The sequence below is a fragment of the Acanthisitta chloris genome, unplaced genomic scaffold, assembly GCF_000695815.1.
Source record: "Acanthisitta chloris isolate BGI_N310 unplaced genomic scaffold, ASM69581v1 scaffold2165, whole genome shotgun sequence".
NCBI classification, from domain to species: Eukaryota; Metazoa; Chordata; class Aves; order Passeriformes; family Acanthisittidae; genus Acanthisitta; species Acanthisitta chloris.
Genome location: NW_008672024.1, coordinates 24,743 through 41,434, shown reverse-complemented (window position 1 = coordinate 41,434; position 16,692 = coordinate 24,743). Strand labels below are relative to the sequence as shown.

Below are 16,692 nucleotides of genomic sequence, written 5' to 3'. Positions count from 1 at the left end.
AATGCATGGATCTGGGCATTTGATCTAGGTCCACCTATTTCCTGCAATGTGAGTAACTGAGTATCTTTCAAACCCAAAGTCTCAGGATCCATCTGGGACTGATCCCTATAGAGGTGGCTGTCAGGCAGCATGACTGGCTTATTCATGCAGGAATCTGGCATGTAAGCTTTGCTGGCATGGCATCCTTACATTCCAGCAAATGATGAGATCAAATGCATATTTGTCAACTTTGGAGTCTATTAGAAAGGCTTCAACAGGTAAGGGTGAGAGTGTACCAGCCACAGGGCTGGTGAGAGCAGACTCCTCAGTGCTCATGCTGGATAGCAGAAGTGGGACTGCTCACAACATTTGCATGTCCTGCACTGCAAGGCAGCTTCTCTTATTTCTCCCTACAACTTGCTGTTCCAACCACAGTGATGTTTCCATTGTAAAAGGCACTAGATCCTTTTTAATGAGCTTGCTGCTAAAGTGTATTTTACTTTGATGAGAGCTGCATCCCTTCACCTGGTTTTTTTTTTGTTTTGTTTTTTTTTTGTTCTCCATTAAAACTCAGTGAGCCAAACTGAACTCAGGGGTTCCGTTTGGCTCAGCTGGTTCACCCGCCCTGACCTCATGTCACCTTTCTAATTGATTAGCTCTTGCTCAGGCTGGAACTGAATCAAAAATTATTTATTTATTTTTTTAGTTGTCATCCAGTGCTAACCTTTCCTTTCCCATAAGCTGAACAGCTGACCCTTCCTTCCTTATTTCTCTTCCCTCTCCCTCTCTCTCCTAGTTGATGCTTCCACCAGCCTTAACCTTGAGCGCACAGCGCTTGCTAGAAAGCGATTCACATTGCAAGGTCTTTCCAACCGCAGAGCTCCACCCAAAGGTAAAATCACCCATGCAGCATTTGGTCAGGCCATCTGTCTCCTGCACTCCCACAATGTTCTCTCCATCCCATAGTGCCATCCACCACTGTTTCCTAAAGTGCTGCTGCATCTCACCCAAATGCTCCTGTCTGGCGCACACATATGGCTCCTCTTCTCAAAGACGCCGTTACCAAAAATTGCTCCCACAGCAGTGTTGGCAAGGCAACCTTTGGGTTGGCTGGTTGGGTCTTTTACTGGTGTACAGTGCAAATAACATCTATTTCCAGTTTCTCTCAAGGGTCAAAATGTGAACTGGTTTTAAATGATCAACTTAACTTCTTTCAGCAACTTACAGGCTTGAAGGGAAGAGTATCATCTCCCTGTTGTGCTACACAAGGTTTTCATGTGTGAAATCATTTATTGGTTGGACCTCTTTGCTTTTTGAAATGTTGCTCAGCCGTAGCCCAGTGGTTACACTGGGGAATTCAGGAGATCTGGGTTTTAATGCAATTTCTGCTTAATTGTGTTACATGGCACTGTAAAATGGTGTGTTCTGGGTCTTTGTGCATAAATGTTTAGCAGACATTTAATCCCCATGAGCATTGCGTGTTCCTGTGATGGCTGTACAAGGAAGTGACTTCAGATGAAAGAAAGAAATGTGAATATAAATTAAATTGAATGACTGCTTACAATCACGTTCTGAAAAGATACTGAAATTACTGTTATTGTGTGGCTTTTCTCCTGTTCTGATAAATGATATTTTCTCTGTGAGACAAAGGCTTAGTGTGCAGTGATGGAGAGAGTGAGCATCAAAGGAGGAATAAGCAAATTGAAAGAATAAAAGGAGAAATACAGAAGCATTAAATTGCAATGTTTAAAAGTAAATAAGAACACACCAAGAGCCAGCACAGCCATCATATTCTGTCTACAAGGTTAAGGCTGCACATGGTAGTAAGATGCAAGGTGGACAAATGAGTTCAATATCTGAATTCAACAAATGGAGTGGTTTTCAGATCCTGTGACAAGGAAATCAGTCACAAAATACAGAGTTCAGAAACGCAGAATAATTCTGTAATTTGGGCGAGTTTGGATCTACAATTTTCTTTTGGGCCTCTTTCACTATTTTGTCTGAATTTTTCTTGTCATGCAGTGTCTTGCCTTGTGTTCACTATTGCAGGCAGCAAAGCACAGTTCAGAAGCTGTAGGTGATCCCAGCTCAAAGGCTTGCTGGGTCTGGTTACTTGAGATTCCTGTGAAACACCTCTGTTACACAATGTCCTGTTTTGCTTTGCTGTGCTGTTCCATTATTGATCTGGTCCTGGCCTAGAGGGAACCATTAGCAAATAGGTTGGGTGATCAGCAGAGTGGGGTCATTCCTGCAGGCAATGAACGAGACACAAAACTGTGTTAGCACTACATGGGCTGGGTGTTAAAGCAGATCAGAGGCTGTGGGAAGGGAACAGGGAAGTGTCTGCAATTGGCCTGTCTTGCTCTTGACACCTTTGTCTAAAGATTCATTATTGGCCATGCCAGGGGATGGCATATTTGTTCAGACCCACTGTGCCCGTTCAAGTCCAGATGGCAGAGAAGGTCTAAACAATAAAGTACCAAGACTAACTAGGGTGAAAACAAGATTGCCTGATGGATACCAACTGGTGGTGGAGCAGAGATGCTCAGGGCAATGCTGAACTGTCTACCCAGGCTGGATATGATGGGCTAGAAAATGTTGTATACAAGCACCTTGGTGTTTTGCCCAAGGAAATGCTGATGCCTGGAGGAGAAACTTTATCATCCTGTACTCCATCAGTGCAGAGATCCCCAGGACAGCCATAGCAGAGCTGGCACCAACATATATCAAAGTCCACACGCACAGCACTCTGCATCTCCCCCACCATTGGGTCAGCATTAGGTGTCCTGGTTTGCAGAGCCAAACTCATATTCCTTGGGGTTGGCATAGCTCCAACACACCTCAGTGAAATCTGGGGAAGTTGTGTTTTCACTCCTGTGTGGACTTTGACAACAGGCAGGATCTGAACTGGAGTAAACAAAAAACCTTTCTGTAGCCTTAACTTTCTCCAAGCTGGTTTGCACCAGTAGAGATGGAGGCTCAGAGAGTGTGTTCAGGCATTCACACAGTTAACTCCTAGAAGGGGCAAATGTGATCTCCAAACCACTCATGTTTGGTTTTCAGTGTATTTCAGGTCGGTCATCACAGAACAAGCAGTTCAGTGTCTAAAATAATCCAAACCTCATCTGCAGACACACCTCCCATTCTAGCCATCCTGTTCATGTCTCTGTGTTTTGTAGCTGTTCTTGGACACTAGTTGTTTGCTAAAATAATAATTGGCATGAGACTCTTTTCTGAAGTATGAAAACTGGTGCAGTTGGACTTGCTTTGAAAATATGTTCATATCAACTCTTTTCTGTGTTTTTGATGTCATTGAGGGTATTTCTCCTGATCGTTTTAGAGGAGCAACCTACCTTTTATTTACCCTTTTCCAGCTGCTGCTTTGCTTAGAACATCTTTTACCCTCAATGCTAATTAACCTCTAACCCTGCCCTGCATTGCATCTGTCTATTCTCCCAGATCCAGAAGTTAAGGAAAGAGAAGTTACCCGTCGCTTTTCCCTAGCCTCCTCCATCAGCACCACAGTTAATGCTTCTGCTGTGACCAAAGGTACTGTCATGCTGCTTGCATAGCTACCCCCTCCCTTCCTGCTTGCTGATATATTCACTACCAAATGCTGTTCACAGAGCTCAATTTCAATACCAGCAGGAGGTTCCAGTAGAAGAGTCAGAACCAGTGTAACACCTGCAGAGAGGCAGGCCAAGACATTTTGAATGTGTATCAAAGTGTGCTGTCAGCACAGAGAGTGACTCCTCTCAGTTTCTCCATAATAGGCTTCAAAAAGTTTTGCAGGTGTCCATGGAAACTGAATTACTTTTTGGCTGATGTGGGGTTAGATTTCCAACTTCTCCCTGGTTTGGATTAACTGAAATTCAATAGAAATTATCTCTCTGTTTCCTTAAAGCTGTTTAGGATTTTTACTTTCAAGAAGGACAGAATGTCCTCATTGCGTAGCAGACATCAGATGTCAAGAAATCCTGAAATCAAGCCAAAAATAGAGTACAAATTGATGCCAGTTTAAATAATATTTTGCAATACTGCCATTATGATTAAGTATTATGTTTGCAAGGAAATTTTCAGACATGTGTAAGGGATCTGGGTGCCCAGAATGCACTGACCTCCATGCAGTTTGTGTGGGCAGTTATGAAAGTTTTATTTTTGAACTTTAATTATTTTGAGAAAAGGCACTTTTGCAAAGTTTAAGTTACTGCACTAGTGCCTACATTTAAACTCAAAAGCAACCCATGCATTTAGGCAAGCTGATTGTGTTGAAAATCAGTAGAGTTGTGGGCACCTATGTTGACATGTCAGGGATACATTTGAGAACAGAACATATGGTCTTCTGAACACATGGAATTCTGAATATACTGTCTTTTAACTGTTCCTGGAGTGGAGGAACTGATTTGCAAGGTTAAGATTTGCAGGGCAATTCACAAACCAAAATAGAAGGGCAAATGACTGAATTAATTTGTATAAAAATCTTTGCTCTATATTTGTCAAGAAGAAAGTTGCACAGGATTTGGTGCCTTCTTAACAGGTGTGAAGGATATGAACTGCATCCTTGACTGCAATGAGGCTGTCAGGAAATGAGAGGATGGTGGGGTTGATTGGCAGAGGAAGGACACGATAGTCCTGCTGCCTACAAATGTTTCTTTGCCAGCTTCTTTAGACCATAACACTAAAACATCACCACATGGAAGTGATGGGCATAGCACAGGAGAAAAGGTTCTTACAGCTTTCTGTCCTCAGCAACAACTTCAGAAATACATGAGTTGTGGGATGACTAACTTATTTCCCAATATTTACTTCTGCTGCTGTGGAACAGAACTAAGCACGCGTGTACAAAGAGAATGGGCAACCCAAGGTTGTTCTTTAATGTGGTTTATCAAAGAAAGTATATGTGAATTCCAATGAAATTCAAACTTTTTTACAGTTGCATATGAAAAAGTTCCTGTCCGAGGATCCTGTTTGTCATAAGACTGTTAGCAATCTCTTGGAATGCTGAGAAAGCTACTTTTCTAAAGATTTTACAATCTAGAAAAACAAAATCAGTGCTTTTTGATTAAGTGTTTTATTTACAGCATTTTCTTTAAGAAAATATTTCAGATGACAAAAGAATTGAGTCTTGTCTCAGCATCAGCCCAAATGCAGTTTTAGCCAGGGTGATGTCTGATCCTCCCTGCTGACAGTTCAGCTCCCTCACATCACCAGGCCTCCACATGTGGAGCTGGGACACAGGAGGGGCACTGTACATGGACCTGTGAGAGGTGTTCCCACTTCTGCAGGGCGTAACTGTTGGCTTTTGTGGGCTCTGCCTTGCCAACCTCATGAGTGAAAGCTGAGCTGGTCAGTCTTGCTGACTTAGTGCCACCTCCCGGGCAAGAGTGAGAGGAAGCATCTGTGAGACTTGAAGGGAAGCAGATACATTGACTGTGATGTCTCAATGTCTTTTGCAAAAAGGGATCTGTTTCCTATCCAGTCCACAGAACTGAGTGTATCTTCACCACCTAGAATCTAGGGGTTGGTAATTTTCCTGGGTGAAATGGAAAGTATTAGGTAGTTAGTGTTTCCAGGTAATGGGAAAGCAAGTTTCTCCTTTAACAATATTTACAGCCTTGTGACTCTGCAAACTTCACACAGGTCCCCTTGTTCCTGCAGTTAAAGTCAAGAGACATGAAATAAAGAGTGACCCAACTCCCCTTGGGTTTGAAGGTATGAGTACTTCCATTCTGCATGAAAACCTGTTTGCCAATCATTTGATACTCTTCACCGAATTCACATCTCATCACAGCTGGCAGATGACAATGGAGTCCGTTAGGGGTTTGGGGTCCGTTTATTTGTGTAACTGGGATAAAGACAGCTTGTCACTCCCTTGCCTGGCTCCTGCACTCATGTTATAGCCACCTATGGAAGGGCCTAAATTAAAACCCCAGTTCTCTGCCTGTTTCGGGAAGTAATGCTCTAGACTGCCACCTGGATCTGGATTTTCTGCCTGGCTTCTGTCTCACTCCATATGGAGAGCAGCAGCAGGGAGCCAAGGGGCTACTTTTCATTGTCACCTGCAGTCTGGCTATTTGCATCCCTCTTCCCTTGTTAGTGTCTATACCTAAGGAGAGGATCAGGAGCCATGTGCATGAAGACCACAGAAGAGGCTAGAGTGTGCATTAATAGCCATTTAAGGTGCAGTGTTTCATTTCAGACAAGCAGAATTTCCACATTTGCTGCAGCAGATTAATCAATTGCTGTTTAAGAAGCAATATTAGTTAAATTGTGAAGCTCTTCTCCAGCCACTGGAAGATCACCAGCTTCCATTGTTACCTTTCCCCTTTACCTGAGCATTTGCCAGAGGATGTTGCCTTGTGGGGCACAAGAAACCAGGTACCCCTGCAGAAGGACAGGGAGGAGAGATATAGGCTGGGGATTCCTTTCTTAGTATTGTGTAGCTCTGCACAAAAACTTGATACAGAAGGGAGGTGGAGAGGTCAGTGACATATCAGTGCTATCTCCTGTGTCACTCACAGCAGGAGAGGAGACTGGAACAGATAGGTTGGAAGAAACAATTCAGAGACAGTAGAATTAGTTTTGCTGTTTGCAGAGTATTTCCTTTTGCCAGTGACCTCTGGCACTACATTTAGAATCACCCTGGCGGCACCCAGCACCAGAGTTTCACAAACTGTGGTGTTTATACCTCACTTTCCTCACTGACAGATAACTCTGATTTCAGCATACCCTTTGGCTGCAGAGGGGGAATTTCATGGTGCAAATATACAGCATGTAGGATAGAGCTGAGTTGATCCTCACTGGTTAAAAACATGGTACTGCACATTATCCCTCACCAGACCGAGTTTCTTTAAGTAGAGGAAACAATGAACTTTATCATCCCTTTACCAGAAGATATTGCTGGTATTGCCAGAGCTCTGGCAGAGGTAATAACACACAGGATTTGATATAGTTAGGTAAAAATGTCCTCCACAAAATTGCATTGCACTCATCAAGACTGAAATAATTAATTTCTAGCCTCCCTGGTCCTCTTTCACTGCTGTATGGGTAGGCATCAAAACCACAGGCCATCACCTACAGAACAATTTGAAATGCTGCAAGGGAAGTATGGTAAAAATGAGTGATGAAGCTGTAATGAAGTAGAACACTGCACTGTTCACCCAGACATTGTTTTCCTTAATTAACATCAATATTTCTGTCTGATTCATTTGGCTGTTCTCTGTCCTTCTCAGACTTACAGTTTTTCTGTGGAATGCTGCTGTCCTTTCACTCATTTGTGCTGGTCATGTGTCTCCTCTTTTATTACTGTTGGACCACAGTCCACCTGTTTGTTAGAGACTTCCAGTTGTAGAGGTGATACAGGAATTCACTTTGTACTGGTTGTCTGGTCACTATTTCACCTTGAAGACACAAATTGTACTTCCTGTCACAGATGCTTTTGAGAACACCATATTGGCCCAGACTAAATGTAATACTGGTTCCACCACGAGATCCGTACCTAGATCTGCTTCACAGACAGGTAAACAAAATTAAAGCATTTATCATTTCAATTTGAGAGTGTAATCTAAATTTATGATAACATTTACTCTCTTTAACATAAAGAGATCTTTCTCTTTTGGTGAATATTATTTCCCACCAAAGCAATGAAAGAACAAGCTTGGATCACTTGGCAAATCTAGAAACAGTGCCCCAGATTCTGGTTTTCTGAGCACAGCTGAAAATAATTCTTTTAACGGATGTCAGGGACATCAGAATTTGACCTGTCTTATTTTATAGCTTGAATTAAGTATGTAAAACTTAGGCAATTCCTTAGTCTCTGAAATTAGAATACCAATTTGCATGCAAGAGGAAGGCTGATGCATGTGTTTGTAAGGAATCCTTGCTGGTTAGGTTTCTGCCTTGGATGCTTTCTGCAAGTGACAGTGGCAAAAGATTATTTTGACTAAGGGGGGAGAGGGTATCTTTTTCTTTTGGTGTTTGTAGCCCAACCTGTGAATTTGAACTTAAATTGCTGTAGCAGTTTGAAGCTAATTAGCATTGACATATTCTTGTATATTTACACATTTGCTAGTATTTTGCCTGTGTGAATCAATGGATCCATAATAAGGGATCCAGTTCTGTATGCTATGTGGTCTGTGTCCAAAATTGTCTCCTCTGTCCCAAACTCTGTTGGAATAGACACTCACAGGCCAGCACATGAGTGCCACTCCAGAGGCTAGTTTACCCCTTGAAAAGTACAGATGACCTAACCATACCCATAGGGTTATAACTGGGGATGCTGCTCTGGTGGAAGAAGGTGACTGTCTCTTGTAACTGGATTACAGTGGCCAGGGCAGACACAGCCCCTGGGGAGGAGAAAGGGCTACAGAGCTGCATGACCACTTGTTGCACCAACCAGTGCCTATAGCAGGGAGGATGTGCATGGGGAGGGATTAAATATTAAATGTATTTCTCCCAGATCAGGTCACTTTTCTGCTTACTGCCTGACCCGCCTGGCTTGGGTTTTGTATTGTCTCAGGCCAGGTTTTGGTGTGGGTTGTGAGTGATGAGAAATGCATAATCCCACTGTGTGAGCATCTGTCTCTGTGCCTCATGGTCAGAGCAGTGCTTTGCCTTGCTGAGAGCAGTGGCCCACAGGCTGTAAAGAACTTGATTCAACATCTGCTCAGACCAATACCCTGTGAAGCAGCTAACACACAGCAGGTACATTAAGCAGGAAGGCACATGCTGATTGGACTGACTCATTCAGTTTGTATCTGTCAGGAATGCAGAATCCTTTGGTCAATGCAAGGTCTGTTTCCTGCTGGTTGGACTACCCATCAGAAAAGAGACAGGCATGAAATGAAGGAAAGTGTAGATCATGATTGCTGCCTGTACAGAAGAGGCTGAGCTACTTTTTCATCCTGGAAGCCTCAGGCAGGCAGGTTTTCTAAGGCTTAGCCTGAATTTCCCTCAGGACACATCCTGTGCACATGACTCTGTAGGTAAAGAAACTGGATGTTGTGCTTGGGCTGGAAATCTCTCATTAAGTCCTTTCCACTGGGCTATGGTGGTTCTGGGTGCAAATCATGCAAGAAGACTGCCTCTCATTAAGTCCTTTCCACTGGGCTACGGTGGTTCTGGGTGCAAATCATGCAATAAGACTGTTAAGAGCTGAAATAGGATTGAGATCTTCCCTCTGTACCACCAAGGTCTGGTTGTCTTTATGCCTTGTTGTTTACCCTGTGCCTGCCCTGCTCCAGGGTATAGTCTTGTAAGTTGTTCAGGTGATAATATCACCTTGGGGTGAGATGGAGATAAGAAGTTAACCAAAATTCTATGGCTTTGGACTTCAATTTATAGATAGGTGTGTGGAGGTAAGCGGGAAACTGAACAAGCATGGCCTTCTGGAAGTCATGTCAGCACAAGTTCTCATTTGTTACAGCGTGGGGTCTGCAGAAATATTCCTTGTCCTTGCTTTTTGTACATCCTGAACTGCAGTGATTTAGCAATGCTAAACCCTGGATGGGCATGCACACTGCAGCCACACAGTCTGCCCTGCCACAAATGACAGCGAGTGGTACAGGCTTTTAGAGACAGAGCAATGGCTGTGGCATAATTCTTATGGCAAAATCATGGAGTAAGTATAAAAAGGTACAAGCATTTCAGCAACTGAAATAGTGGGAACTGAACCTATGGCATTTACTTTATAAAGACAGTCTGAAAGAGACTAATGACTGGTAGCTAACTCTTTGGTTTATCTCCTTTGAAAAGGTTGGCCCAGCAGGCAAATGCCTTCTCTAGACACATTTGAAGATTTTGAAGCCATCCCCTCCAGTATGGATGAACTCTCCAACTCGTCTGACTTGGAGGAAGAGACCAACCCCAACAATGTAATTCTTTTTTCCAATTATGTTGCCCTTTCCCTGTATAACCTGCTCTGAAGATCACAATTTAATTTGCAAAGTTTGGGTTCATGGATGTGTGGGAATTCAGAAGATGAGAATTTGATCTGGGGTGTTGGGAAATTATTCCAAGATCCTTTAGTTGATCAGGATGAGGACCACAAAAAGCACCCTCACTTGTAATCTGTTGCTTTACCTGCTACACAAGTGAGGGAAAATTCTGAGCCTTTAAAAAAGTAATTTCAGACTTTTCCAGATAACTTCACACAAGTTTTATATCACAATAAAGTCTGAAGCATAGCACAGTTCTGTCCTAATTTTAAATAATATATAACCTAGGCATGATAAAAGGAATAAGTGACACAATTCCCTACAGAAGAAATCTCTGCCAGCTTGGAATGCCTAATTCAGTATTTAACTAAACTCACTCTCTTGCACGATGTTTTCACCCACAGTGACTGTGTGCCTTGTTTCATTCATTTTAGGGGAGCAATCTTTTTCGGGTAGAAGGCAGTTTTGACAGCTGTTTCCCAGATTCTCTTACTCTTGAGGATGGAGATTTAGTGCAGTTTGTGCAGGAAGGAGAGAACGGTCAATGGTAAGTACAGCAGAGAGACAGAATTTGACAGGTAGAACACCCATAACCTCTTGGAAAAGATGGAATACATTCAGAAGAATGTCAAAGTCTCTTCAAAATCAATCCAAATCCACTCACCCTATTGACCACAGCATGAGAGGCAGTGGGAGGTATGAACACACAGGCAGCTTTGATTAACTCCACCTGGTTGGCTTTCATCCCAAATCCTTGTGACATGAGGCTTAAGAGGGCAGAAGTTTGCATAAAGAAAAAGGACAGGAATATTTCAACTTCTGGCAACTTCTAGCCAGAAGGACAACTGTCAAAAGCAGTACTTTCCCATAGGACACATCAGTAAAATCTTCATGTCTTCCACTGAGAGCATTTTTATCCCCAAGGGTTCAGATGTAAGACATGATTGACAAAGGGGAATGAGTCTGTCCTCGCTAAACTCACAAATGTTTTGGTGCATTGATTCTCTCTTACTGCCAAGTGTTAGGAACAGACCTGCCTGGACATCTGAATTCTCCCAGCATGGGCAATTTGCAGGAAGAAGATCTGATCTCCTTGAAGTGCCTGTGCAGTCAGACCCTTCACTCGGAACTGACATGCGGCCGAGAAGGGAGCAAGTTCCATAGGGAGAAGTAGTTGGCAAGTGAACTAAACCCATCCACCCTGGGTGGTATTTACAGCAAGGGGGATGAATAATATGAAATATTAATTTTCTTCAGCTCTGAATTTAGAATCATAGAATCATTTAGGTTGGAAAAGTTCTCCAAGATCAGCGAGTCCAACCATTAACCCAGCACTACCAAGCCCAAAGGCACTGTCTGAAACACAGGCCAAGGTCACTGCTTCCTTGTCACACAGTCTGCCTACAAGTGAGCTTGACCTGGGATACTGGGTCACCACCTGAGACTGAAGAAACTTAATCACCAGACACCTGTAGGACTGCCCTGGGACCTCTGCCTCTTCCTTAGTTTAGGAAATAACTGCCCAACATGCACTTCTAAGAAACAGAACCCAGGGAAAGGGAATGTAGGAAAATTCACTGACTGTTCTCTGAGTTTCAGGTTAGTGAAGAAACTGGTCTCTGAGAAAAGCGAGTGGGTTCCTTCCAGTATACTGCAGCCAGCAGAGGGGGACAGTAGCAACATAATTAAGAACAGCAATGCAGGTAATAGAGAAAACATGTTACTGGCATTTATTTATTTTTCATACTGAAAAAGGATATGATAAAAACTGATGTGATAAAAATGCACTTTCTGTATTAAAGTACTCACCTGAATGCATGTCTGTGCTGCAGCCTCTGGTGACATGGCTGAGCTAGCCTGAAATTTGGTGCCAGGGTGTCAGAGCTAGTTAAGCAAAGCAACTCTCCTTGACTTAGTTTAATTGTTTTCCCTTTCCTGGGCAGAACTTGAATCTCCCAACAAACATATATGGCTACCAGTACCCAGGTTGGCTACTTTACAGCTAGCCCCAGTGTGCCATACAGCAGGGTGTGCCTGCAGGATAGCTTTGATCCTGACATGGAGAGCGTTTTGGATGTAGATCAGCATCAGGGCTGTGGTTCTGGCCCACGTTTGAAAACATTTAAATTTCATGAACCATTACTGCTTTCATCATATTTCACTGCTGGCTCCAAAAGCTGGAGGAAGGGCTGCTCTGGCAAGATTTCAGCCCAATCAGCAGTACAAGTCATCCTTTCTTAAGCTTTGGTTCTGACCTAACACCCAAACAGGTTGCACTAGAAAAGCTGAATCTCAGCAACTCTGCAGATCAAAGGTTTCCAATTTTAGATTAATTTTTGCCCATCCTTAAATACAATTTACCAAAATGTGTCCTGCTTTTCTCCTGGTAACAGAAGAAAGTAAAATCTGGCACAGCCTGGAGACCTGTGATACAGAGTTGCCAGCACTTTGTTCTGAGTTACTGGTGTCTCTTGGGTGTTTTTTTTTGGTCAGTTTGTTAAAATGGAGAAACCCCGTTTTGAAAGTTAACCAGGACTCTTTGCTGTGGTTTAAAGGGAGTTTGGTAATTGCTACACCATCATCTCCTCAGCAGGTTAGTTCTGTCTTCACCCTAAGTGCCCAACTGAAAGAACTTTGGCTTTCATTTCTTTGGCATGTCTGATGCTTCAAAAGAAAAACAAAGTCACACACACATCACAGTTAGTTACGTACCAAAAGAGCCTCCCTTGCTTTTTATGAAGGAATTAGGAGAGCAGTAGAATTGTGATTATTTATGTTTTATTTTATTTCAGGCTTTTAACAGAGAACCTCAAGACTGTAGATGGAAAATCCTATAGACATATTGTAGTGACAATGCCCATGTCCTCCTTTTCAGACACGTACAACGATTCCTGCAGTACAGCTTCAGTAGAGTCAGACACGAAGGAAAGTGAGGTGGCCAAAAGCTTCCCAGCAGAACAGAGGGCTGGCAGCTGAACAGCAGGACCAGCCTTCCTCAGGACCCCATCCATCTGTCTTTATTTTGGGTGGACACTGGATCAAAGTTGCCTTTCTCACAAGCTCTGAGATTCACAATTCACTAAAACTTTATCAGTATGAACAGATGAGAACTGTGCTGTCCACCTGGCAAGCTGGGAAAAACAAACTTGAAAGGAGCATTAAACATCCAGAAAACATCAAACCTACCTTCAGTATTAGAGGAGAAAAATGCTTCTTGCATTGATTATCAAACTGTTTCAGAAGATGTGGCCTAAATTAGGTCGACAGCAGAGCTGAAGAGTTTCTATGCACGCACCTTTTGGCAACTTTGCTTGAGCACCACAGCATCACTGCAGAGGGGCACGTGACAGTTATGAGTTCTTGCTCTACCATGGGGTCGCTGGGAGGTTTTTCCATTTGCTTGCCTCTGGCTGTGCCTTCCCTGTCCTTAATTCCAGCTGATACATCCTCACAAATGTGCCCTTTTTACTGATGGTCAACACCAAAAACATCCCATTTTAGGGTGGCAATGGAAAGGAAACTTGTGACTGGGACCATCAGAGAGGCTCCGTGCAGCAGCGACGTGACTCCTTGCGATGGCACAGTGAAGGTCCTGCTGCACACAGCGTTACCTTGGAATGATGCAGGTGGCAGCTCCTGGCTTAGCAGAGAAGTAAAGACATGTAACAGCTACTGTGACAAAGAACATTTTGAACTCTTTTTACAGTCTAAGTCATTCCTCTGCCCCCTCTGCAGTCTCTGGTTGCTGGATCACAACCCTTTGCACCTGGTGCCAAGAATTCAATTGAATGCCATTTACTGTCACATGTTTGAGTAGGCTGCATGCTTTCCTTGTGTGCTGGGCTATGAGTAGATCCATTTCATCCCCCATTTGGAATATACTTAAGCATTGCAAATAGGCAGTGAGCATTAGATGCTCTAATGAGTGGGTAAAGTGTTGTTGTTAAATAATTCTTTCCAGGACATTTGATTAAAGGACTGTACCAAATCTCTGCCACATAAGGATGTAATGTATAATATAAAGTGATTACAGATTATGTTATTCCTATACAAAGCCATTAGCTCATTTAGAGCAGCTGTTAAGGCATGGAGGCATTTTGATAGTAACTGGGTCTTAGGTCCCACAAAAGCTGCTAATACTTTAGTAAAGATGAGTATTGACTAAGGGTTGTAAACAGGCAAAGATCAGTCTGGTAAAAATGACCCTAGAAGAAGCTCAAGAGTGAGTGAGTGGCTTTCACTCTTAGGGATGTTTTGTTTAACCCTCAGACTAGTGATGCTTTGTGTAAATAACAAAGGGGACAAAAGCACTAAAAACAGAGAAGAAGCAAAACCAAACCCCACTCTTCACTAACTGAGCCTCTGAGCAAAACAGTAAATGTCTGTATCATCTCTGCTATCACCTTTGCAGGGACCCGAATGTTTTCCTTTGTGTCTCAGTGCAGGCTGGTGTTGCAAATACCTTAGTGTGTGAGTCAGGATAGCTGTGAAGCAGGTAGATAGTCCTATCTGAGCAAAAGCCTTGGAGTAGGTAAAGGCTTATTCAGATCTTTTTTGCCCGTGAAGATTTATTGGTTAATTATGAGTTGCACTGTGGTGATTAATTCCTATGGCTCTTCTAACCCTCTGTATCTAAACCCTGCAAATTCAGATGTTTTCTGTTCATGACTAAAGGACCCAAGAGTTCTGTACCATTTTGGAGCTATTTTTGTCCTATGGAGACAGGAACTTGCCTGTTTGTGCTGGTCATTTACCTCAAAAATGACACATAGGCTCTCAGGAACATGAATCCTGTTGGTCTACTGCAGTTATCAGCATCTTGAGGGAAGAACTAATTCCTTTCTGTCCCCTAAGAAAAAAATGCAGTGATATTTTCTTGTAGAGCAATTATTTTATCCTCTCCCTAAAATGAGTTCATTCTGGTTTCTTTATTACTTTCAGTAATTTTTGCACAGCCTGATAACAGTGCTGCTGTCTACCCCTGCCCTAAGCATAGGAGAGGAAAGGGTAGGGAGCTTTGATTGCACATTAATAAGTATAGCAAGCTTTTGTGTGTGTAAGAGAGATGGGGAAGGGTTACCCTAGGTATATGGAACTGTCAAAGTGAGGATTTATGACGTTGCTGACAGATGGAAAGATGAAAACCTGCACTTTGGAGTTGGTTTTTTTTTGAGGAATCTAATTCTTATGTTGAAATGGCAGTGGGAAGTCTCTGAAGATGAGAAATAGATATTGTCAGTCCATCCTCTGCTGTGAGCAGGGTGACAGTGTGCTAGTCCTGCATCCCCTGGTGCCTCGATACCTTCCTGTAAAATGGGACCTATTGAATTTCCCATGTGTTGAATTCTGATGCTAAATTTTACCATGTATGCAAAAATTTGGGACCCTCCAGGGGAAAGCAAAGCATTCAACTCCATATGTCCTGCTGTGTGCCCTCCTTGAGTGCCAGTGGCAGCATCCCAGGAACAGTCTAGAGCTGGAGCAGGGAAAAGGATTGCTGATGAAATGTCTCTTCTCCCAGCTCACCATCTTGTCATAACAACTGTGAAGGTATGGGCTGGATTATCACAATTTTCCTCCCTACTTTGCTTTTGAAAGCTCTTTTTCCCCCCCAGAATCTCATGTTTTATCATAAGGGACAAAAGTTGGAGTCTGTCCTGCACCATCAGTGTCCTGAGGATGAGAGGTAACTCTGTGCCCCGTGGCTGTGCACAGCAGTGGTACAGCACTCTGGTCTGTGGGAGCTGACTCTGGGACAGCTAGTCAGTCACACTGTCACACTGAACCTGAGCAGTGAGCCCATAACCATTAATTGTGTCTTTAGCCTTTCCACAGCTGCCTGTTTCTGTCTCCACATTCCAAACCCAGAGCACATGGCAGTCCTAGCAGCTGGTTCTGCACCTTTGCCTGGCTGGTGCCTGCAGAGTGAGTGTCAGTGAGACAGAGCCACTGCAGGCTTTGCTTTGGTAAAGGATGAAGTCCAGGGACAGGTCAGGCTGTTGACAAGTCTGAGGGCAACCCACAAGAAGTAACCTTCTGGCTTTGCTGATGAGACAAAATGAGGTTTGATGGCTTTTTGTTTTTCTTAAATAGTACACAGTGTGTTTCTGTCAAGCAAAGTGGTAATTAAAGGAATGACTCTCCATGTACAGTCTAGAATATGACTTGGTAATGTCCAGCAAGACTAATGTGTATGTTAAGGTATGCTTACTCTCTGTGTAGGTCTTTGACACCTTTTCAGGCAGATGGACCTAAAAATCATAGTTTTCAGGTATGGATTTAATTTCAGTGTTGTTTGGAGATGATATAGTGACCAGAAAGTCATTTAAAAGTAATGGTTGCCATAAAGTTTTAGTTGTAGAAGACACAAGATCGAAGGTAAATCTCTGCTGTAGCAGCACTTGTGTTTGAGCAGTGTCCTTGCTGCTGGACCAGCGAGTCCCTGCCAGCTGCCTGGCTGTGCTCCCTGGGCCTGGACTGGTGAGACCTGCCCTCTGGGCTGAGGGTTGACTTGGATCTCCTCCCTGTGCTCTGCTGCTTTTCTGTGACACTTGCAGAAACTTCACATCCTCTAAACTGCCCTCTGCTCAGCCAGGTGCAGGTGGGCAGCAGAGTCCTTCTTTACTGGTGGCAATGGCAAACAGATGCAGTTGCTGACACACAAGTCTTGCTTTTAGTAAACCAGGCTAAAATGTAATCAGGCCTGATCCTCTCCTCTCACCTTGAACCCTGCCAGGTGGAGAACAAAACTGATGGTCATTGTCTTGATCATAAATGG

The 16,692-nt window shown here is 43.3% G+C and overlaps 1 protein-coding gene across 1 annotated transcript in view; it reads left to right on the top strand.

Annotated features, from left to right (window-relative positions):
* Window positions 1-12,890, top strand: part of LOC103801907 (guanine nucleotide exchange factor DBS-like) — a 42,530-nt gene extending 29,640 nt beyond the window's left edge. The window contains exons 13-20 of the mRNA XM_009074345.1: window positions 776-871; window positions 3,439-3,528; window positions 5,620-5,691; window positions 7,412-7,498; window positions 9,733-9,851; window positions 10,349-10,461; window positions 11,514-11,617; window positions 12,790-12,890. Coding sequence (XP_009072593.1) covers window positions 776-871; window positions 3,439-3,528; window positions 5,620-5,691; window positions 7,412-7,498; window positions 9,733-9,851; window positions 10,349-10,461; window positions 11,514-11,617; window positions 12,790-12,890 — 782 coding nt within the window. The remainder of the gene's footprint in view (window positions 1-775; window positions 872-3,438; window positions 3,529-5,619; window positions 5,692-7,411; window positions 7,499-9,732; window positions 9,852-10,348; window positions 10,462-11,513; window positions 11,618-12,789) is intronic.
* The last annotated feature ends 3,802 nt before the right edge of the window (window positions 12,891-16,692 follow it).